We start from the raw sequence: 25,807 nt of genomic DNA, 5'->3' as shown, positions 1-25,807 counted from the left end.
ACTGAAGTATCTTATATTTTTCATTACGAAGTAGGTGACCAAGATATGCAGTTTTCCTTCTTTTTATGGTATCTAAAAGTTCATGTGATTTGATTTCCCCATTTGTTCCAGTACTTCCTGATTGGACGTTTTTGCTGTCCATGGGATTTTTAACATTCGTCTGTATAACCACATCTCAAAGGCTTCAAGTCTTTTTATTGATGTTGTCTTCAAAGTCCAAGTTTCTGCACCGTACAGCAGTACAGACCATACATAGCATTTAACCATGCGTACTCTAAGTTTAAACTGCGATTACACAGTGTTGATTTCATCAAGAGAAAATTTTTTCTTGCCATTTCAATTCTAACTTTTATTTCCATTTCTGGATTGCAATCTTCATTTAACCAGCATCCGAGATATTTAAACTTTGCCACTCTTTCTATTTGTTTCCTATTTAAAGAAAGTGCTAAATTAAGAATTGGTTTCTTACTTATGACCATGAATTTAGTTTTGATGATATTTATTTTTAATCCCATTTTTTCACTCTCTTCATTTATTAGTTCCAAAAGATTTTGAAGATCCTGAATATTGTCAGCCAGAAGAGCTGTATCATCGGCACATCGGATGTTACTGTTGATTTCACCATTTACACTAATCCCTTCCTTTCTTCCTTCCAAGACTTTTTGAAATATGGCTTCTGAGTAGATGTTAAAAAGAAGAGGTGACAGCACACATCCTTGCCTTACTCCTTGTTTGATGTTAATGGAGTCTGTAATAAAATCATTAACTTGAACAGATGCCTTTTGGTTTCAATATAAGTTTTCAATGATCCTGGTGTCTTTACCATCTAATCCAATTCTTTTTAATAGTACAATCATTTTAGCATGTTGGACTTCGTCAAATGCTTTCTCGAAGTCGATGAAGCAAATGAATATTACCTTGTTTTGGTCAATACATTTTTGAAATAAGATCTGAGAACAGAAAAGGGCCTCTCTTGTTCCCAAGCCATTAAAAAAAGTCTAAATTCGTTAAAAATGAACATGTGCGATATACATTTGAAAGCTATGAGAGGTAAATCAAATGTAATAACAAAACTAAGGTAGAAGTATTACTTAATATTTATTGAACATTACACTACTCAAATCCAAAAAATTCTTCATCAGACTCAATATTGAAAGAATCAATTGCATTAAAAATTTCGTTTGGAATTTCTTCAGCTTCATAATCATTGTCACTGGACACCACTGCATTTCCTTGTACTTTAATGAAACCATTTCTAACACAGTTTTCACTTACAGCAGCCCAACTCTCTTTACAATCCACGAAACTATATCTTTATATGACGTTCTTTTCATTTGCCCTGTGTTGTTATATTCATGGATGCCATTCATCATCCAGTCTTCCCACTTAGCCACAAATTGTCTTTTGAATGGTTTATTTACTGAAAGATCAAGGGATTGGAGTTTTTTTGTTAAACCACCTGGAGTGACAGCCAATTTGGAATACTTACAATTGTGTTAACTTCTGCTGTCGAGTGTGTGCCCTACACGAATCCAACACTAACAAAGACTTTGGGTTGAAAAATGCCATTTTTCTCTTTTGCCACACATTCTCCAACCAAAATTTCATAACCTCGGAATTTATCCAACCTTTATCATTAGCAGTAGCAATAATATCTTTGGAATCACAGCCTTTTGGAACAGTCTTTCTTTTGAAAATCACCATCGGTGGCAGTTTGGAACCATCTGTAGTTACGCAGAGAACCACAGTAAAGTTAGACCTTTCGTGCCCTGTTGTAGCAGCTGAAATCTCTTTCGCTCCCTTCAGATTCACAGTCCTAGAACTAGGCATGTCAAAACTTACGGGAACCTCATCCATATTCCCAAAGTGATAAGCATCAACCCCGCACAAGTTTTCTCTCAGAAACAAACGAAATTTAGGTACTTTAGTTTCCCAGTCGCACGGCAAATTTTGTCCAACACTAGTGGAGGGGACGCACACTTAAATTGTTTCTCTTCATAAATCCAAAAACCCAAGATGGGTAGGCCTTGAAATCTTTTATATTATCCTTCTGCGCAATTCTTTTCGATTCCTGCAACACACAGACAGTAGATATTCTCATACCTTTAGATCTTTCACTAACAACCCAATCAAACAGTTTTTTTTGTATGGTTGGCCACAAGCACCTTCTAAACCTCATAGCACGTTTCCTCGTATGTAAATATTTCAGGACTGTTTCAGCCTTTAGCCATTCACGAACACTACTTTCTCCAACACTGAACACAATCTACCAGCTTCATGATTCCCTTTTTCCTTTGCTACTTCTACCAATTCAAGCTTGAACTGCACTGGGTAGGATTTTCTCCGATAAGTACTTCTGTCTTCCATGGGTAATTCAGATCTAATAAAAATATCAACAAATAATGATTTACTTTATGAAATATTTTAAAACAGGATGTATGGAATAATCGACCACTGTTACTAGCAAAGCATGTGCTTTTAAAGAATTCCTCTGTCTGTACTTCCTAACTCTACCACTAGTTGGTGCATGCACGTTATAAAGGAGTGATGAAAATGCTGGAGGTGAGCATTATCTATCGAAAAATATGCTACATTTTTTTGATATTGTGGAAATATTCAGCAAAAGCAGTGGATTAATTATTAATGCAGACAAGACAAAATTAAAAGTTTATGGAAAGTGGGATCTTGGAGCCATTCCTTTTGAACTAACCCCAAAGAGAGAACCCCTCATTATACTTGGAATTCCCTTCTCCACTTACCCAATATTACCAGCCTAAGAACTTGGAAATGTTAGAAGACTGGAAAACAGGGTCACTCTCCTTTTCTCTTAAAGCCATAGTACTCAAAACCATAATCTTTCCTGATCAGTTGTACATAATAAATATTACAGACATCACAGAAGCTGAAGAAAAGCAATTATATAGTAAACCTCTGCAATTTTTTTGGTCTAGCCGATACAAAGAAGTTAAAAAGAAATTTCTTCAACTATCAACGAAGAATGGAGGATTTGGACTTCCAGTCTTAAAATTCTGCTTTTTAAGCAATACAGCTTCAAAAATCCATAAAATATTGCAAACTAATCACACATGTGCAGACCTTCCCCGGTACTGCTTGGGTTTTCATCTTCCCCTATTTGGAGTTAATGAGTATAAAAGGTCCAAAAGCTGACATTGTTCCTGAATACTACAACACTCTGTGCTTAACTCTAAGACTGCTAAACTCCGGAATTACCATTCTATCCATTAAAAAAAGTAAAATTTGGTATAAAGAAATCTTTAATCTCTTTCACTGTGAAGTTCCACAGTTGGGTACTGATAACAATATTTTGTTTCAAAACTTCATGAAGTTCCAAGGGTGCCCTAACAGGAAGGATCTTACTTGGAGAATTGCATATGGTCACCTTCCAGTCAATGCCATCAAATGGAGGTACTTGAACATTAGAGATCCAATTTTGACATGTTACCAACTGGAAACAGTAGAACATGCATTATACTGCCCTCTTGCTCTGTGTATTTGGAACGGATTATGTAATGTGTTGGGCATGCCATAATTTACAACAGGACAGTTTTTTTTTTTACAATATCCACCACCTGTCAGCAATGGGAAGAGAATTTTGATTTTTATAATTAATGAATTAAAATACCATTTATGGAAGGTTAGAAAAAAACATGGATTTGAAAACCAGCAATATGACATCCAAATGCTTTATAATATTATTATTATTATTATTATGTGACACCTCCAGGGAGTCCAAAGACTCATCGAGAGAGAGTGTACTAATGGTATCGAACGATTGATCCCTTTCAACTACTAACCACACTCAAACTTGATTAACTTTTTGCATGAGCCATTAGTAGCAGAGGTTCTACCAATCAACTAACTTTTGTACTGTGGAAATTTTATTGTTCAGTCAGACGTGTTTTATATTTAGAAAGAAGCATTCTAGGAGATATCAAATTTATCACTAGATCGTGTAGACCACCCACATTATGCAATATTCACCAGGAGGAGATAAAATCCTGTCTATTCTTGCTATGAGAGGTTTTTTAAATAGTTCCATCCTCTTAATTCATTGTAGTCTTATAGTCAATTGCATGGATGACTGGAGAGTAATCCCAGGCAGGGAAGGCAAATTTAAGGCAGTTAACCCAGATGGGGATAACCACCTGGTATTAGTCATCTTTGCGCTTTAGTTTCAATTGTTCATCTATATGAGATTAGTGAAAAAGGAAAACTGATAGCCTTTGGCTATATGATGATATAAAAGAGCTGAGGCCTTTTCTTTCTCTCTCTCTCATGCTATATATCTGTCTTTTTTCTCCTAATATACTATCAGAACCTTGTACTCCTATACTAACTACTCTAGGCCCATGATGAGCAACCCTTTACTTTTTCACCTCAATAAAGGTTGAAACTGGTCTGGGTAGTACAAGTTGCCTTAGTCCTGAAAATACTTGGATATAGGATTGAACCAAGTATATAATTTCTTGGTATCTTTAATTTATAGTATAATCAATAAATTTCTTCTTTATGCTTCCTCTTCTAGTTTCTTCTCATGCACACTAACACTTCACTCAGTGACTCACAAGACACAGAGGACAAACAAACTGGTCGCTGTTCACAACAGTAATGAACACTTTTTTCGCAAATTAGAAAAAGATGAACCAAAAACAGGAACAATAAAACCTTTAATTGCTGCAATAGATGAAACACGTGCTCTATGGTTATCCCGCCGAGGGCCACAACCATAATAAAATTTTAAGACAGACAAAGCATCCCATGATCGATGGTGTAAGGTTACATATTTCAATCACTTTTACAATTACAATTTGTGGAATCTTTTCCTTGATCCTTGGGGGGGGAGGGGGGGGTTTGCCCCATTTCCCTCCTCTGCAGATGCCTACACACACACACACACACACACACACACACACACACACACACACACACACACACACACACACACACACACACACACATGTGAACTCCCCCCCCCCCTCTGAAGACAATTATTCTCATCAGTATAACTGCTGGTTCTAGATAATATTGCCAAAGACTTATCTAAATTTACTCTAATTTCTCTCTATCTCTCACAGTCCCATGCATGCACATCTGCACTTGCACACACACACAGCTCTAATATGCTATGGATTTTGCAGCTTTTCATCTCTCATTTTGATATTATATATATATATCTAATTTACTCTAATATATATATATCTAATTTACTCTAATATATATATATATATATATATATATATATATATATATATATATATATATATATTTAGAGTAAATTAGAGTAAATTTAGAGTCTTTGGCAATATTATCTAGAACCAGCAGTTATACTGGTGAGAACAATTGTCATTGGGGGGAGGGATAAAGAAATAAAGTTCATTTATTTCTTTTCTAAATCACTTAGGGAATTGAACAACGTAGATCCGAATATAAATTAAATTATACTTTAATAAATATCTCCGATATTTCGGCAACGTCACATTGCCATTTTCAAAAGGAACTTACAAAAAAAGGCACGTGCACACAGGCACTACAACACAGTAACTGAGAATGAAGATATGAAGCTATCATTCTCCTAGAAATCCTGACGATGCCCTCTAGCGGACTAAGTAGGTGTTCTTGGCCGTTGGGCTGAAGGTCTGCTGATGTATGCCTCCCAAATTTGGGGCAGTTGCATACAACCAAATTTGTTGAGGTTTGGGGAGTTTCTTAGGGCTGAGGCTGATTCCATAAATAGCCTTTTGAATTTGTACTTGCTACGGTGTTACTGTAGCTTTCTTCCACCGTATTCTGTGGCATGTATCCAGAGCATGGTCTGCAAGACCAGAATGGCTGTACTTGTGAAACCGGATGTAGTCCTTGTGTTCAGAAATTCTGATATTCGCTGTCCTCCTGTTTGGCCAAAGTACGACAGTTTACAACTGCAAGGGACCTGGAATACACCAGGTAGGTCTAGAGGAAGTGGTTGGTCTTTGGTGGAGCAGATAAGGGATTGGCCAAACAGGCAGGACAGCGAATATCAGAATTTCTGAACACAAGGACTACATTCGATTTCACAAGTACAGCCATTCTGGTCTTGCAGACCATGCTCTGGATACATGCCACAGAATACGGTGGAAGAAAGCTACAGTAAAACACCATAGCAAATACAAATTCGAAAGACTATTTATGGAATCAGCCTCAGCCCTAAGAAACTCCCCAAACCTCAACAAATTTGGTTGTATGCGGCTGCCCCAAATTTGGGAGGCATACATCAGACCTTCAGCCCAACGGCCAAGAACACCTACTTAGCCCGCTAGAGGGCACCATCAGGACGTCTAGGAGAACGATAGCTTCACATCTTCATTCTCAGTTACTGTGTGTTATAGTGCCTGCGTGCACGTGCCTTTTTTGTAAGTTCCTTTTGAAAATGGCAACGTGACGTTGCCGAAATATCGGAGATATTTATTAAAGTATAATTTAATTTATATTCGGATCTACGTTGTCAAATTCCCTAAGTGATTTAGAAATGCATAACCAACGTATAAGCCTGTCTACGAGAATCAAAAGTTCATTTAATACTAATTTAAGATTAAAGAAGCTAAGATATGTTATGTGAAAAAAAAGGTTAGATGTGTAATTCAGCCCAAGAAGAAAAATCTGGTCCTATTTAGATTTGGGAATTCTCACTCAAGTAAGCAGAAGTGAAGTGTGATCATTTTTTTTGCAAGAAACACAAAATAACTTTTAAAAGTATTGAAGTTCAAAAGCTGTGCATACTCCACTGAAAAACAGTAAGGAGAGCAAGGTTAAAGGAACTGGTTATGAAAGATCTTGATGCGTCAAATGATTGTGCACCACGGTGCTTTTTTAAAGAAAGATGACTGGAATGTACTGTCATCAAGTCAATGTTCAGTAAGAGGTAGTTAATGTACCGTAGGAAGCTGGTGAGCAACCTGCAAGGTAGAAAGTGTTTTAAACAAACTACCATAAGACGTAATTTGCTCAACAGGTCTCTCTGCCAAACCTAATCAAGTTCCCTAGATATGTTGAGAAAGATCACATCAGTTTCTCCATACCTTTCCACTGCTTCTATTCAAAGGAGGGTGGTGATGACTAATCAGTTATGGATGACATTGGCAAAATACATATTGCTGGTAACTAATTATTAGGTGAACCCTCAGATGGTGAAGATGGATTACTATTTCCCATGATGTCTGAGAGGACTGAAGTAAGAATAATGAAAGTTTGGTGGCTGACTTTTATCATTTATTTTTGGAAAGAGCTGAATACTTTCCACAGGGCAAAGGACAAGTAGTAATTAGTGAAAAAGATGACAGGATACATTAATTCTGGAACACATTAGGAATTATTTGTGTTTGAACTATACTGAATTCACTTGATTTCTTTGATGAAGGAGGTTTACTCTATCTGTTGATAAAAATGAATTTCCTCCTAATTAAGAATCCTGTTTTAGTTCACCATGGCCTCAGCCTATTTCCTTTGGCAAGGCAAATTATACTAATATAATAGCAATGGACTTTGCTCTTTCACTTGGTCAACTACTTTATAGAGACATTAAAAAATGCCTTAAGTTCTGTCATCATCCCCTAAGTCTAACATGTGACTATGATACGCATATAGTGTTCATATTGGAAACACGGTTTGAATACTCTAAATACCTTTCATTTCCATTTGAACAGTCGACATCAACAGACCCGATTCACTGTTAGAAAGTAACAACAGTCGGCCCTTCCTAATTAGATACCCTGGTTGTATGACAATGATCAGATGGATCCTCAACTTATACTGTTCACAGTGTCAAAATACTTGGACACTTTACAGGCAAGGATAAGTGCTTCCATCAATAACAAATATGTATGGGGGGGGGGGGGATTTTGATTCTGGATATATTACAAACCAATAATTAAGGGAACGTCTAGATTTTTTTGTTATATTTAAACTAACCAATGGAAAAAGTGCCTGTAATATATCAGTAGCTTAGTAATGGAATGAAAACGGCAAGAAAAAACTTTCCAAAAGATGCTGTACTGCACAGCTGCAAGCAAAAGAGTTTTATTGTAGCTTTAAATACAGCACATAGAGCCAATGTATTGTATTTAGTGACAATTAGAGGAATTAGTATATTTAGTATAATAAGAGACAACTGAAATCCACAACTATGTGTAGTGAAAAACATACTATTTTATTTTCTTTCCTTTTTTATGACTTAAAATAAGATAATTGCATTTGGGACTTTCTACACCATTAAAATGGTTCAGAAACACTATTTTTAGAATAAAAGTTTAATGAATTGAAACTGGCATGTTATACTGTATATCTTAGAATCACTACTTTCAGTATTAAACCACTCACAAAGAAGTAAAAGAGAAAATCATTTTTAATTTGACTAGTTTCGTGAAAAAACTATGTTTCACTTCATCAGGAAATAGCATAAATAAATTAAAAACTTCAAACAAAGTGATAACGGTTAACATTTTTAGTGAAGAATATTTGAAAATGTTTTTCATGAAACAAAGTTTTTTTCCTGAAACTAGTTGAATTAAAACATAATGCAAAAAAAAATTCTATCTCAACCTCCAAAACGAGCAGAAGAACAAATAAACCAAGAATATAAAGGAGCAGTGATTCTCCCATATATGCAATCAATCACAGATAAAATAGCAAGATTGCTTAGCCAAAAAAAAATCTAAAAGTCACTTTCTTCCCAATCAGCAAAATCTCCAGTCATCCAAAACCTCCTAAACTCCCATGTCACTTAAAAAAACAGATGTCTACAAGATTAGTTGCAATTATGGGCTACATTACATAGGAAAAGCTGATATATCTGGGGAGATAAGCCGATCAGAACACATTAAGGATGTTGGGAATGAAAGAAAGCACAAATCAGGCAGCATATATAACAGATACAAAACATTTAATAGAATGGCAACAAACTGAAATGATCTACATTGATTACCACTTTTACTCAAAGGCATTCAAAGAATCAGCCTACAGTGTAACAAAAAATAAGGGATGATTTTACATCAAATCTAGTCCTCCTTAATCCATTATGAAACACTTGTATCTACCAGCAGTATATACAGCAGCAAATGTAACAGCAAATGGCTTTCCATTGTTTAAACATTTTCAAATATATTTCATTAAAAATGTTGACTGCTATTACTTTGCTTGTAATTTTTTAATTTATTCGAGCTATTTCCTGATGAAGTGAAACAAAAAGAGAGAGAGAAAGAAAGAAAGAAAATTTTTGTATTAAACTTGTCCAATTAAAACATTATTTCTTTTTGACTTCTTTGTGAGTGGTTTAATATCAGAAAATAGTGATTCTAATATGTCCTTTCTCCATAAAAACCTACATGAAGATATACTGTAAATATTTAACAATTTATAAAAATGTCTTTTAAGTGAGATATAGCCTGGGTTGAATGTGTTAACCATGTGAATTAACACATGATTAAATTTATCGCAAAATATTTGAGATAATAATGCAAGCAGTCAACTGCTAACATAAGCATGTCTGTTGGTACTACAAGGGTGCCAAATAGGATGATCTCTGTGATTTCTACTCCTCCTTACCATGGTCCAACTCCTGTTTCTGTTATAGCAGTACACAAGGTAAGACAATCACAAACAGCCATGCCCACAGCAGGATTCGAACCTATGACCTATTGATTGGAGGACAGGTATGCTAACCACTCAGCCAATCAGGTCAGCGCTATGGTATGAATCTAAGGATCAAAGATTCATGTGTTGTTATGTATATATTTACTTTGAGTAGGCAGTGGTTTTTCTTGAGTATTATTGAATTTAATGATAAAAACCTAATAATTATTATGCTCTATAATAATGATATATCTTTTTAGTAAATGAGAATAGTTATTTAATAATAATAAATATATACATTTACATTGAGTAAACTGGTCTGAACTTCATTTGTGCTTATCTAGGTAAAAGTAAACAATATTTCAGCATCATTTATAGCTCCAATAAATAGTCTTAATCCTCTCTTAAAGGTTGTTTCTGCTTTCTCATTTCTGAGCTCTTTCTTAAGGGAGTAAAAGATTCTTCAAAAGTAAACCATCCTGCTGGAGGGTATGGTCATTGAAGGTAATCCAATGTTTATTTCAATGCAAGAAGATGAGTATGCTATAAAGGTATATTTGCCTGACATTCAGGAGGATGTTGTTAACTGCAGTGAGATTAGGACTGAAGATTCTGTTTAATATTCGGCTGTGTAGACTGTGTAATGTGCCAAGGATATTTTTGTATACCCCCCCACCCCCAGCTACAAATTCCCTACCAAATTCTTGAAAATATCAGTGCATAATATAGTCTGTAAAAATTTAGGTGATACTATGCATCTAATGCTATGCAATCTGTACGATGTCTATCTTAGTTTGTTTGTTTGTAACTGCTTGGATACGGGTTTTCCATTTTAGACTATGATCCATATGTGTGTCCAGATACTGGTAGGTGTGAACCCTCTGGATGCTATAAAATAATTAACAGATTAACAGAAACTGTTCTCACATGAATGAAGACCATCACTCATTCCACCCAAAATTCTTGGTCACTATTATAACACCAGGCCTTGGGTCTCTAAAACGTAAGTCAATGCAGTACAAGAAACAAATTCTGCACATCAGAACTCAACATGCATACTCTACCTATGTTGCAGCTGACATGAGCAATAAAAAACCATCAGCAAATCCAAATCAGATTTTAAAATGACCAAATGCTGCTAACTCCCTACCTGTCCAAGGCCACTGGGTGCAACTTTTGTTTCTGCCACTCTCAGATCCAGGTGGTACTATAGTGACATCATCTAAAGAAAGCTGACATTACTCTTTTCTTCCAATTTGTGCAATAAGGACTAAAACAAAATCCCTCCACTACACAGGCACACACATTTTACCAAGAATTGCTCACTCTACACCACCTTTAGTCTTCTGCGAGAAAGACATCAGAAGAATCCTTAATAACTTAGACATGAACAAGGCATCTGGTCCTGATAGTATTCCACCTATTATTCTAAAAATTTTGTTCTGGAATTAACACCTATCCCATATTGTTTTTGCAATCCTTCAACTGGCATCTACCTACAGCATGGAAAAGGGCACGCATTTAGCCCATTCCAAAGACAGGTGATAAAAGTCAGCCAACAAACAATCATATTATTTCCCTTACTTCTGTTCTTTCTAAAACTATGGAGAAGGTAATCAATAGACAAATAGTCAACTTCTGTGCTACTCAGAAGCTCACGAGCTAACTCATGACAAGCAATATGGATTCCGCCACTCCAAATTCACAGCTAGTTTTCTAGCCTTAACCATCTACCTCAGGCTTTAAGCCATTGAAAAACATGGAGCAACTCACATGATCACTCTCGATATTTTTGAGGAATTTAATAGAATTGGCACAGAGGCTCCTCACAAACCACTGTGTTATGGACTGGCTTCTGCTCTCTATAACTGGTTTGCCAAATTTCTCTCTGGCCAATCAATATAAAGTTATTATGGATAGTTTCTTCTCCTCAGATTTAACCAGTGGAGAACTGCCTTAGGGCTCTGCACTTTCACCCACTCTATTCCTCCTGTATATAAATAATCTGCTCTCACTGACTTCAAATCCTATCATTAGCTATGCTAATGACAGAACACTCCATTCCTCCATTGCATTTGACAAATTGTAGTGCACAATTGTTAAAGACTAAAAGATTTGTTATAACCAATGTGCTAAAGTTTGGATTTCCTTACTACACTCCAATGGGGAAAAGGAGGACAACCTTGTAAATTTCAATATCATCAAAACTCGGTCCTGTCTAATATCTCACATCCCTTCCCCTAACTTTTGATAAAATCCAGATATCCAAACATACCGTATATTATCATGTATAATCCAAAAAATTTATGATAAAAAAATACTACTTAAAGTTAGGAGTTCGTATTATATGCAGATCTTAAAAAATATAACATCTTATTAGGATTGCACACACAATATATACTACCTAATGCCTATGCAACCAAAACTACTTGATCCATTCGCATTCGGCGACAAGCGCGCATCGTATCTGCACATAAAGCCAGTAATAAAAGTAGTACTAATATCCTGCCCCCTTGGCGGGATATTAGCACAGTTAGGTATATCGGTTTAACCACAGTTTATTTTAAATATTATTCATTAAACAAACCTAGCCTGAAAATGAGTCAATAGAAACGTAAACGTTCATCTTTCGAAGCAGGATTTAAATTGCGTGTCCTGCAGTTTGCAGAAGAACATAATAACAGTGTTGCTATGAGAGAATTTGGTGCAGCAGAGAGTAATATTAGACTTTGGTGTAAGCAAAAAGACAGTCTTGAAAAAATCCCCAAAACAAAACGTGCCCATTGTGGAGGCGTAGCATCCTTTCCAGAACTTAAAGAAAAGCTAAATGAATGGATTTTGACTCAACGACAAGATGGTATTAGAGTAACAACAAATGCAATTCGTTTTCGAGCTCTACAACTCAAGAATGATAATTCAAGGACACACCAGGTATTTCATCTTTCCTTGCTTCGCCTGGGTGGTGCAGCAACAGATTTATGGAACGAAAAGCATTAACATTACGACACTGAACAAAAATTGCGCAGAAGTTACCAAAGCAGCTTGAAGAAAAAGTGGAGTCCTTCCATATATTTATCATAAAATTATGGAAGTGTCACGGATAAAATTATCCCAAATTGGCAATATGGGACATACGCCAATGTACCTTGATATGTCTGGGAATCGAACAGAAAACTCAGTTGGTGAAAAGGGTGTATTCATAAAAACAAAGGGACATGAAAAAACGCATTTTACTATTGTTCTAGCATGCATGGCAGAGGGAACCAAATTAAAGATGAGAGTGATGTTTAAAAGGAAGAAAATTCCGAAGCATGGGGAGCTTAAGGGTCAAAGCTGTATAACTGAGAGAAGACCTCCACATAGCCTTTAAAGGAATGTGGAGAACCGACCAGGGCTTCTGACCTAATGTCCAATCCTCACCTTTTCGTGGTGCACCCTGTTGGGTATCTACTTGGATACTGAACGAACGAGGATGGGCTGGCAATTTGGGATTTAGCCGACCAAATTGTATTCTTATTGGTTAAACCAAAATAAAAAAATGATGGTACAACATGATAAAATTTCATGCCGGCTGGGGCATCACCCGGTTAAACAAGGCACATGTTGTTTTCGCCAGGGAACCAGGGTAAACAGTGAAAAGTCAGCTACTGGAACAAATCTGAAAACACACCCAAACTCAACATCACCAGAGTTAAAGATTGGTACTATCGACATAAGTCTGAATGGCAAAGTAATGGAGCTAGCTGAGGAATTAGATAAGTACCAGATCGACATAATAGGGGGGTGACTGAAACAAAAAAGACAAAAAACTGGTGAGATCTTTCTGAGCATTAAATACAAAATGTTATATTCAGGCAATGACAATCAAGGAAAAGAAGGAGTAGCCATAGTATTCAACACAAAATACGATTCTAATCTTGAATGGTAGTCAGTCTCAAGTAGAGTAATGTGGGCAAATATCAGATTGGGGAACTGGACAATCAGACTTATTTGTGCCTATTGTTCCACAGAAGGTTCTACTAAGGTAGAAGTGGAAGGAATTTTTTGAGGCTTTAGAAAAAACAACCGACACAATGAAAAATAAAAAGTTGGTCCTTGTTGGGGATCTAAATAGCAGAGTAGGAAATGATTGTGAGACATGCAGAAATATTTTGGGAAAATTTGGAGAAAAGAGCAAAGCTAATAATAATGGCAAATATCTGTTGGATTTCTGGTCAGGACATGGACTGGTTATTACTAACACCATGTTCCAACATAAAAATGTGCACAAATTCACATGGAGAGAAGAGGCAAGGAATAAGAAACGTCTCATTGACTATGTTATTGTTGATAGTGATGTTTTCTCCCTGGTGCAGGACACCAGAGTGTACAGAAGATTTGAAATTGAAAGTGATCACTATTTAGTCTGGAGCAGGATAGCAGGATAAAATTGAATTTCATATTGAAAAGAATAACATGTAAGAAAGTTTTAAAGCGAATGAAAGTTGAGCAGCTCTCAGATGTGAACTGTAGACTAAAATACACAAAGATTATTGAAGAAAAAATGAAAGAGTTTGAGAACAGGAATCAAGCATTGGAGATTCAGTGGCAAGCCTTGAAGAAAGCCCTCGTTGATTCAGCTAGAGAGGCATGTGGGGAAGTTGTCTGCAAAGATAGAACAATTAGAACTCCATGGAGGACACAGGAAGTTAAAAAGGCAGTGAAGGAAAAGAAGAAAGTATATCAAAAGTTCCTGGCAAATATGTCAGCTTATGCTCTTAGAGAATACAGAGACAAATGTAAGAAAGCAAAACACTGTGTAAAACTAGCTAAACAAAAGTCATGGGAGGACTTTGGTAAGAATATAGAAAATAAATATCAAGAAGGTGGCAAAATATTCTGGAGGTTGTTGAAGAAGCTTAAGAATGGAGGAAAGAGTGCTGTAAAAGGACTTAGAGATGATAAAGGTGAAATGAAAACGGGAGAAAAAGATATCTTTGAAGTATGGAGTAATTACTTAGAAAAACTGCTAAATGAAACAAGCAGCGATGACAGCACAGTGGTAAAAACCACTGACCAGGCATGCAGTCAGGAATACATATCCATACTTGAAGTAGAAAAAGCCATCAAAGGCTTGAAATATGGAAAGGCAGCAGGAGTAGATGATATTCAACCAGAAATGCTGTAGTATGGTGGTATAAGAGTCTTACAATGGCTGCACTTCATAGTTCAGAAAGCCTGGACAGAGGGACGAATTCCTGATGATTGGAGTAGAGCTCTCGTAGTACCCATATATAAAAAGAGAAATAAAACTGAACGTGAGAATTGCAGAGGTATTTCCCTACTGAGTGTTCCTGGCAAGATCTATGCAAGTATACTTGAGAAACGGTTAAGAATTGTGGGAGAAAAGCTTGGTGAAGAACAAGCTGGATTCAGGCCAAACAGAGGCTGGTCAGGATCAGATCTTCATTTTAAGACAAATTGTTGAGAAAGCATGGGAATATAACAAAGATCTGTATTTAAGTTTTGTCGATTTGGAAAGGCATATGACAAGGTGCCAAGAGAGAAGCTATTCAATACGCTACAGTTATATGGTGTCAATGGGGCATTATATCAAGCAATACTTAGTCTTTATTTGAGTTGTAAGTCGGCAGTTGGAATTGAAGGAAGTACAGGAAGATGGTTTGATGTTAAATCTGGTGTGAGACAAGGATGTTCATTATCTATATGGATCACATTATGAAGGAAAGTGGTATTAAACATGATATTAGAATTGGGGATATTAATGTCAGCTCTTTGCTTTATGCGGATGATGTTAAACTTCTAAATAAATCCACAAGATTCTCTGACTAAATTGAATAACTGTTGTAATAGATATGGTATGAAGGTCAGCATTAAAAAGACAAAGACAATGAAAATAGGCAGAATCATTGAAAATGTCAACTGTGTTGTGAATGGAGAACCTGTGGAACAAGTAAAACATTTCAGCTACTTAGGCACGATTTTTAGTGAAGATGGTAAATTAAATATAGAAATAGACAACAGAATCAGCAGAGCTGGTATGATGGGAAGTCAATGGAATAAATTCATATGGAATAAGAGGGAAATTAGTCAGAACACTAAATTAGCTGTATACAAAACAGTGTTCAAACCAGTTTTAACTTGTGGATCTGAGAGCTGGATCGGAAGTAAAACACTTGACCAAAGACTAGAGGCCGCAGATATGAGCGTCCTGAGAAAGATTATAGGCGTGAACAGATTGCATCAATGGCAATATAATATTAAAAACGAGGATATTAGGAAAGAACTTGACATCGTCAGCATCCAGGAATGCATTAGCAGAGCTAATCTCAGGTGGTATGGTCACTTAAACAGAATGGGCGAAGGAAGATTAGCAAAACAAGTGTTCTCTGCCAGGTTGGCAGCAAAACGACCCAGAGGAAGACCAAGATATAGGTGGATTGATACGGTACAAAGTGCCTTAGACGATAGAAATATAAGATCTGATAATGTTGGAGTCTTGACAAGTAACAGACTGATTTGGAGGAAAATTGTAGATAGGAAGTTAGTAATGATGTAATTTTTTTCATGTAGTACTATCATATCCTGTACACCCCTTGAGGGTACATGGCAGGAATTTGATGACGACGATGATGAAATTTCCACCAGGTGTCATTGTTCACGCCAATGAGAAAAGTTGGATGGATGAAGAAGGTGTACAATTGTCGCTGGATCAAGTATGGAACATACATCCAGGTAGCTTGTTACATCAACAAAGCATGTTAATCTGGGATATGTTCCGGGCAAATTTAATGGAGGCAAGCAAAGAGAAAGCATGTGAGTTACGTACAGACCTAGCAGTCATACCAGGTGGTCTAACTTCGGTTTTGCAGCCGCTTGATGGCAGCTTGAATAAGTCGTTTAAAGATCACTTACGTGAAAAATGGAAAGAATGGATATCATCTGGTTTGGTGAAGATGACAAAAGGTGGGAATTTTCAGAAGCCTGAGATCACCCTAGTCACCAGCTGGGTTAAAGAAGCATGGGATTTGATACCATCTGAAATGATTCAACACTCTGGTTTGGTGAAGATGACAAAAGGTGGGAATTTTCAGAAGCCTGAGATCACCCTAGTCACCAGCTGGGTTAAAGAAGCATGGGATTTGATACCATCTGAAATGATTCAACACTCATTTCTTAAATGTGGAATAAGTAATTCAATGGATGGATCCGAAGATGACGTCATATATGAAAGGCAGATGATGCACAACAAAATGGAGAGCATGATGATGATGACTCAATGCCTACAGATGAATTTATAAATGAAATGTTTGATGACTCAAAAAATGAAGAAGAATTTAAAGGATTTTGAAATTGTTTTAAAATAAATATTTCTTTTGTTAATTCACATTGTATTATTTATAATGTTATGGAACAAGATTAACATATCGCATTATACATGGACATGGCATTTTAGGGCTAGTTTTCAAACGAAATTACTAGTTCGCATCATATGTGGATCGCATTATATGCGAAAATATACGGTAATCAGATTTCCTTTTGTGGGCTGACCTATACTTCCTGACTTTCCTGTGACAAACACATCTCAGTCAGAGTGGCTGCATCTGCCAAAAAACTGTATTTTTCCAATCAAGGCACTACTTCTTACCTGTACAGCTACTAATACTGTATAAATTCCAAATTTGTCTAATCACAGAATAATGCTTACTCATTTGGAGTGATACATCTAAATCCTCTCTAACACTGCATGATGCTATCAAGAAGAGAGCAATCCAGTTAATTGATTATCCCTTTCTCTTGTACATTTACTTTCTGCCTTATGCTTGTTCTACATGTATTTTCATGGACCATGTTCTGGTTTAACCCCCCCCCTCCCCCACTTTCTTCCAAAACCATAAGAATCAAAACAGCTGATGGTCAACATCCATTTAAGTTGAGCTCCAAACTTGCCAAACCAACTTTTCCTACCTTTTCATTCCATTTACTTCTGTACTTTGAAACAGCTACCTTCACTCTGTCATCCTTAAAGATATCAACAGATTCTTCCTTTCTTCTTCTCACCACCTTGTCCACATACACCACTGATGTGCAATGTGTGTATATATATATATAATAAAAACTTCATCATCTTCATCATTTTTATGCTGATAAATATGAGCAACTTCTTGTGCTACACTGTCCACAGTTGAAAAATATTATGAACCTGGAAGTTGATGTATGGATTCTTCACCGCAGACTGCAAAGTGTTGGTCAAATTCTGATTTTGCATTGGACTGAATTTGTAAAACCTCATTAGACAGTAAAATAAGTTGGCAAAGAATAACAAAAAGCCAAATTCTGGAGGAACATGAAAATGTGAGTGGAATGGAAGTGGGCGTATTCTGTACATGAACACAGACTTCAAAAATGCAGTTGAATGCAAACTGCAATGGGTTAGGAAACATCTGAAATAGCTTGTAAATAAAATTTGATATGAAACAATAAGAAAATATAATGAAAAATTTATATATTTATTATTATCATCATATAAACTCCTCCAGGAAGTCCAAAGGGAGGAAAATATAGACATTTGGGGAATATATTTGACAGATTAAATGTTTATGGACCACATTGATAAGGTGGTTAGAGATTCTTATAGAATGACTACACTACTGGAGAGGACACTAACTTGTAAGAAAAAAAAGTATCCTACCAGTTATCAAAGTCTTGCATACTAGAAGAATAATTTCCTTTTTCTTACCGCAACTTGATTGCTATGCCTAGATCTCATTCACAAAGTTCAAAGAAGATTGGAAGGCAGTTGAAAAGAGATCCAGCAGTATATAATGAAGGTGGACAAATGGACTATATATATAATTATATGAAGAAGAGTGAGGGAATGTGGTTTTCAAAGTTTGAGAAATGGATGGATAAATTTTGTGTTTCTAAGTTATAGATATCATAATATGGATTGCAAGATTTTGAAATTTATGGTAGGTGGAGGTAGAACAAACTTGGGATCATCTGTGGAAGTTGTCCAAGGGTACAGTTAGGAAACGTGAAATCCAAGTTCTCTTGGTGTGTGGTTAATGTGCAGAATGAGGTAATGAGGCTTGTTGTGACTATCTTCAGTGAACATGTTCAAAAAGAAATGTAATAGGTATTTAGGTATTAGTGACTAAACAGAACTTTTTCCTTGATCATTGAATATAAGGAACACTCCTTTGTCATGAAAATATTTCATGCACAAACTTCCTTTGCTCAGGTAAAGGATTAAATAAAAATATAATTTCTTGTCTAGCATACAGTAATCCCTCAATTAATGCGCCACCGATTAGTGCGTCCATTTTTTTTTTCGATACACAAATTCGATTAGAGTGCCTATATACATCTTAAAAATAAATGTTACAGATTTTAAAAATTTTCTATCTATACATTTTTATGGCTAACTATTTTAAAAAATCACTCACCAGAATGAAATAATTTAGTTACCGATTTAAAACATTTTACATAGTTATTTTTAATGGCGTACTAAATTACTTCCATGTACACTATGTTCCAAATTTTTATCGCCAAAATTTATGTCATATGCCCACAGATTCGAGACCCTTAGGCACTTCTGTGCATATCACAAAAAGGAGAATACATTCCGATAATAGGATAATCAATCCGTCTTCTGGGATGAGTTGTTTATTATTACACGTCGGAAAATTAACTTCTCTTTTATGGTCATTGTAGTTTTTAAAGTGATAACTATTTTGCTTGTATAACAGTTGGGAAATTTTATCTATAAAGCACGTCATTTCGTGTGTTGGTGACCAATTCTTACGTCCTTCATTTCTTTCTCCCCTTCAATGATAATGTCCAAAAGTTAATTAAATCTCATTCTGAAGAACTGAGTGATTCTGACCTGCTAAATTTAGATGCACAGCAGGAAGATCCTGAAGAATATGAAGAAAATTTAACCACTGATAGTCAGACAAAAGAGATTTCAAAACAATTTGAAAATATTTTTCGTACAATCGAAGTTTTTAAGCAGCAATGCTTAGAGGCTGATCCTGATGAAGAGAGAAGAGTAAAATTTGCAGAAGAGTAGAAGAGGCAATAGGGCCATACCGTTGGTTGTATGATAAAAAGAAACAAAATGCCCACCAAACTACATTAGCTCAATTCTTTGTTAAGAAGTAGAATAATAAATTTATATTCTGAATATGTTTTGTTGAAACTTTCATGAAAATCATGAAACTTTCAGCTTCATGATTTTCCTTTAACAAGACCTTGAGACATACCCTAATTCTTTTATAAATAAAAATTTAGGGACAAAAAAAGAAATCCGAGGAACGAATTATACATTTTCTCATAGGTTATTATATTCGATTAGTGCGTTTTCTATTAATGCGCCTGTTTTGGGATTTAGCATTACTCACACTAATCGAGAGATTGCTGTAATTTAAAGCAAACTAGTTATTTATTAGATACACAACCAGTTTCATACAAATAACATGAGACTTATTTGGGTGTAGGGTGCTTAAGGGTTATAGCTGTATAACTGAGAGGAGTCCTCCAAATAGCCTTTAAAGGAATGTGTAGAATTGACCAGAGCTTCTGGCTTAATGTCAAATCCTCATCTTCTCATGGTGAACCCGGGATACTGAACGAACAAGACTGGGCTGGCAATTTGGGATTTAGCCAACCAAATTGTATTCTTATTGGCTTAAAATCACAAATAAAATGATGGTACAACATGACAGAATTTCATGCCAGCTGGGGGTGTTGCCTGATTAAACAAGGCTCCCATTGTTTTCGTCAGGGAAACAGGGCGAACAGTGAAAAGTCATCTAGTGGAACAAATCCTGAAGCACACCCTTCTTATCAAGATAAGAAGTCTCAATGGCAAAGAATTGGAGCTGGCAGAGGAATTGCATAAGTACCAGATTGACATAATAGGGGTGATTGAAACCAAAAAGACAGAAACTGGTAAGATTCTTCTGAGCAATAAATACAAAATGATATATTCAGTCAATAACAATCAGGTAAAAGAAGGAGTAGCTATAGTATTCAACACTAAATATGAGGCTAATCTTCTTGAATGGCCGGCAGCATCAAGTAAAGTGATGTGGGCAAATATCAGAATGGGGGAACTGGACAATGAGACTTATTTGTGCTTATTGTCCCACAGAAGGATCTACTAAGGTAGAAGTAGAGGAATTTTCTGAGTCTTTAGAAAGAGCAACTGACACAATGAAAAAAGAAAAGTTGGTCCTTGTTGGGGATCAAAATAGCAGGATAGGAAATGAGTGTCAGACATACAGAAATATTTTGAGAAAATTTGGAGAAAAGAGCAGAGCTAATAATAATAATAGCAAATACCTGTTGGATTTCTGCTCAAGACATGGACTGGTTATTACTAACACAATGTGCCAACATAAAAATGTGCATAAATTCACATGGAGAGAAGAGGCAAGGAATAAGAAAAGCCTCATGACTATGCTATTGTTGATAGTGATGTTTTCTCACTGGTGCAGGACACTAGAGTGTACAGAGGATTTATCGTAAGTAATCACCATTTAGTCTTGAGCAGTTTAAAACTGACTTTCATATTGAAAAGAAGAACATGTAAAAAGTTTTAAAGCAAATAAAAGTTGAGCAACTCTCAGATGTGAACTGTAGAATAAAATACACAAACATTATTCAAGAAAAAATGACAGAGTTTGAGAAAAGGAACCAAACCTTGTAGATGCAGTGGCAAGCCCTGAAGAAAACATTGATTGATTGATTCAGCCAGAGAGGCATGTGGTGAGGTTGTCTGCAAGGACAGAAAAATCAGAACTCCATGGTGGACACAGGAAATTAATGAGGCAGTGAAGATAAAGAAGAAAACATATCGAAAGTTCCTGGCAATAATTCAGCTTGTGCTCTTACAGAATATAGAGACAAATTTAAAAAGCTAAGCACTGTGTAAAACTAGCTAAACAAAAGTCATGGGAAGACTTTGTCAAGAAGAACATAGAAAATAAATATCAGGAAGGCAGCAAAATATTCTGGAGGCTGTTGAAAAATCTCAGAAATGAAGGAAAGAGTGCTCTGAAAGGAGGTAGACATGATAAAGGTGGCATGAAAACAGGAGAAAAAGATATCCTTGATGTATGGAGCAATTACTTCGAAAAATTGCTAAATGAAACAAACAAGGCTCCCATTGTTTTCGTCAGGGAAACAGTGAAAAGTCATCTAGTGGAATAAATCTGCTGCATTGCATAGTTTAGTATTTATTTATTAAGTTCAGAATACCTAAATTTGGTATGAAAATTTGGACAGAGGAATGAATTCTAGATGATTGGAGTAGAGCTCTCGTAGAAAACATATACAAAAAAAGAAATAAAACTGAATGTGAGAATTATAGAGGCATTTCCCTATTGAGTGTTCCTGGTAAGATTTATGCAGTATACTTGAGAAATCGTTGAGAAGAATTGTGGAAGGGAAGCTTGGTGAAGAATGAGCTGGATTCAGGCCAATAGAGGCTGTCAGGATCAGATTTTTCACTTTACGAGAAATTGTTGAGAAATCATGGGAATATAACAAAGATCGGTATTTAAGCTTTGTATTCCTACAAAAGGCACAGAAAAGCTATTCAAACTGCTACAGTTACATGGTGTCAATAGGGCATTATATCAAGCAATACTTAGTTTTTATTTGAGTTATAAGTCAGCAGTTAGAATTTAAGTAAGTACAGGAAGATGGTTTGATATGAAATCTGTTAAATCTGTTGTCAGACAAGGATGTACATTATCCCCTCTGTTATTTATTATCTACATAGATCACATTATGAAGGAAAGTGGTATTAAAACTGATATCAAAATTGGAGATGTTAATTTCGGCTCTCTGCTTTATGCAGATGATGTTATACTTTTAATTAAATCCAGTACAAGTCTGCAAGATTCCCTGACTAAATTTAATAACTATTGTAATAAATTTGGTATGAAAATCAGCAATAACAAGACCAAGACAATGAAAATAGGCAGAAATGCTGAAATTATCAACTGCATCATGAATGGTGAAGCTGTAAAGCAACATTTCAGCCCCTTAGGCACAATTTTTAGTGAAGATGGTAAATTATATATGGAAATAGAAAACAGAAACGACAAAGGCAGTACATAGGAAATCAAGTGAAAAAATTTATGTATAATAAGAGAAAAATTAGTCAAAGAACTAAATTAGCTGTATACAAAACAGTGTTCAAACCAATTTTAACTTAGGGTTCTAAGAGGTGGGTTAGAAATAAAACACTTGACCAAAGACATCAGTCCTGAGAAAGATTAGGGCATGAACAGATTGCATCATCAATGGCAATATCATATTAAAAATGAGGATATTAGGAAATAACTTAACATTGTTAGCATCCAGGAATGTGTTAGCAGAGCTACTTTCAGGTGGTATGGTCACTTAAACAGAATGGAAGAGGAAAAATTAGCAAAACAAGTATTCTCTACCAGGTTGGCAGGAAAAAGACCCAAAGGAGGACCAAGATATAGGTGGATTGGTACAGTAAAAAGTGCCTTAGAAGACAGAAATATAAGACCTGATAATATTGGAGTCTTGGCATATAACAGATTGATTTGGAGGAAAATTGTTGATATGAAGTTGATAATGATGTAAGGACTTTATGTAGTACTATCATATTATCCTGAACACCCCTTGAGGGTACATGTCAGGAATTTGATTATTATTACTATTTGGATGTGAAAGAGCAATAAAATATCAAGAGGTAAGCTTCAGTGTTAATCTGGCAACTGTACTGCTATATATCTTATATAAGTATCAATAGTTTCATATAAATCAAATATGATATAATACTCAAAAAGATTGGATAAAACTATCACCTGTTTCACTTCTTTTCTTGTTCATCTTAGACTCTGGGGAATACATGCAGGAAAGAAAGTCCATGAAGTTAGAATTTAATTTTACTACAGTAATTTCATATATAAAACAAGCAATGAGTCATAAATTAATTAAAGGAAATATTAGTCATTAACGAAGTTTATGAATATGCATATAAATGACAAATAAATATCAGAATTATTTTAATAATCTAATGCATATTAGTTTTAAAGGTCAATGGCACTATATTTTTCTCACAAATTTCACCTGTTTTGTTCTTCCATGTGTTTGAAATACTGCAAATATATCATTTAAATTTGAGATTTATTACTTACACATCCTGCTGATAATTTTCTAATAAAATAAGTCAGACATTATGTCAGAAAAATTTGTTGGGTTAGTTGAAATTATAGTCAAAGCAAATACAGTCTACTTAGTGAGCACATTATGTCCATCAACTGAATGTGCATTCTCTCTGGCTTGCTTTCTGTTTTGCAGTTTTGAAAAAGGGGCAATCACCTCTCTACACTCAAGACTGGTTAACTTGCCTTTAATTGACATGCACTTATAAATGTTCATCACAAGAACTTAAGTTTTGAAACCAGCTTTTTCCAACACAGGACAAATGTAAGATCCTTGCAAACATCATAAGGATGAGTTTCACATCAGAAATTTGTTTTCAATTATAGAGTAGAATACTTTTCAGCACGATCAGTAGGATTAAACTGTGAAACATAGAAATCTCTCAATCTTCAGCTACTATTAGAAGAACCAATCAATTTGTCATTACAGATGACTGTTATCGTAAAATACTACTATAAAAAATAAAATATTTATAATAAATTTAGTTTAATCCTTTATCCAAGTGTGAGCAAATGAAGTTCGCGCCTGAAAATATCTTCAGGACTGGGGTAAGGTAGTACTCCCACTGAAGAGACCTCAATAAAGGTCGAAACTAGTCTGGGTAGTGGCCCTTCCCTTAATGCATAACATTATACATATCCACAAGGAGATGTGTTTTGCATTATGGGAGACACTGGGATAGGAGTGATGTTAGCTTGGTCCACCTTTGCTATGAGTTGCCTGGTGTTGTTAGACTAAAAATTTATTATAGTCTAACCAAGTGAAAAATAAACTTTCAACATCTTTCTCTAAATCCAGAGTAATTTAATAAAAAGGTGGCACACCTTTTGGCAACTCCTGCAGGTAAAGATGACCTCTGCCTGGTATCTCCACCTCTGGGCCTGGCTCCCACTGAAGAGACCTCAATAAAGGTCAAAACTAGTCTGGATAGTGGCCCTTCCCTTAATGCATAACATTATACATATCTTCAAGGAGATGTGTTTTGCATTATGGGAGATACTGGAATAGGAGTGATGTTAGCTTTGTCTTGTTTAGTGTCCAAGTGAAAAATAAACTTTTAATAAAATATTTACTAAAGCAATACTAACCAAAATGTCTTACTATTTTTTAATGCATTTTTTGCATTTAAAAAAGCAAGAATTTGAGGGGTTACATTTCACCTATTTTAGTTTGGAAACATCCTTAGTAATCTCTCTCTTAGTCAGTCTCTCCACTGAGGACTTATGACTTGATGTATTAGTTTTCTCCATTTTTCTGTCTTCGGTCATTCTAATTGCATCCTCTAATCTTAGTGCAGTAAGAGTAGGAATTTGATCTAGTCATCTCCTATGGCGGGGGTGGGGGGGGGGACTGTCTCTTTTTTTTTTTTCTAGCTCCTAGCATCTTGCCCTGTATGAAGAGTTTTCAATGTTCTGTCCCTTTTTACTTGAAAAAATATCTCAAGACTCTTCTTTCTGCCATGTTGCAGGGACTCATTTCATGATTTAATGGATCTCTAATTCTCAGGTTGGGTCTTTTATCTATCTGAGGAACTCAAAGTATCCTTCTCTAGGACCAAAATTCAAATGCATTGATATTAAATGTCTTGTTTAGTGTTCAAAACTTTGACTAGTCTGATCTTTATGTTGATAGATGTTTTTTTATTTTTCCAGATCCTTAAAAAAAATATTATTAATAATATAATAATATTATTAATGATAAATAAGTTTCATGTATTATATTTAGATTCCAATTACTTAAACTACAATGTAGTTCAGATATGACTTCAATATTTTGAAGACAAAATATTGAGGATGGGTCATAACTCATTATATACTCTCCTACAGGAAATAAATATTATTATTCAAAAAGCATACACAACATAGACACAAATATATTTCTCATGCTTTTCATTAAATAAATAATAAAAACTGACCAATGCACTTGTAAAAAAAAAGCCTATCTATTTAATTTAGTTTGCAAAGAA

At 35.4% G+C, this 25,807-nt stretch overlaps 1 protein-coding gene across 10 annotated transcripts in view; it reads right to left on the bottom strand.

The window, feature by feature from the left end:
- Window positions 1-25,807, bottom strand: part of PMCA (plasma membrane calcium-transporting ATPase 3) — a 1,392,263-nt gene that overhangs the window by 780,084 nt on the left and 586,372 nt on the right. For all 10 annotated transcript variants that reach the window (XM_090412026.1, XM_090412017.1, XM_090412079.1 and 7 more), the window contains one exon: window positions 23,481-23,513. In XM_090412026.1, coding sequence (XP_090268152.1) covers window positions 23,481-23,513 — 33 coding nt within the window. The remainder of the gene's footprint in view (window positions 1-23,480; window positions 23,514-25,807) is intronic.

The sequence above is a fragment of the Typopeltis vanoorti genome, chromosome 2 (assembly GCF_054136105.1).
Source record: "Typopeltis vanoorti isolate ZY-2024b chromosome 2, IOZ_Tvanoo_1.0, whole genome shotgun sequence".
Taxonomy (NCBI): domain Eukaryota; kingdom Metazoa; phylum Arthropoda; class Arachnida; order Uropygi; family Thelyphonidae; genus Typopeltis; species Typopeltis vanoorti.
This window is presented reverse-complemented; position numbering and strand designations above follow the sequence as displayed.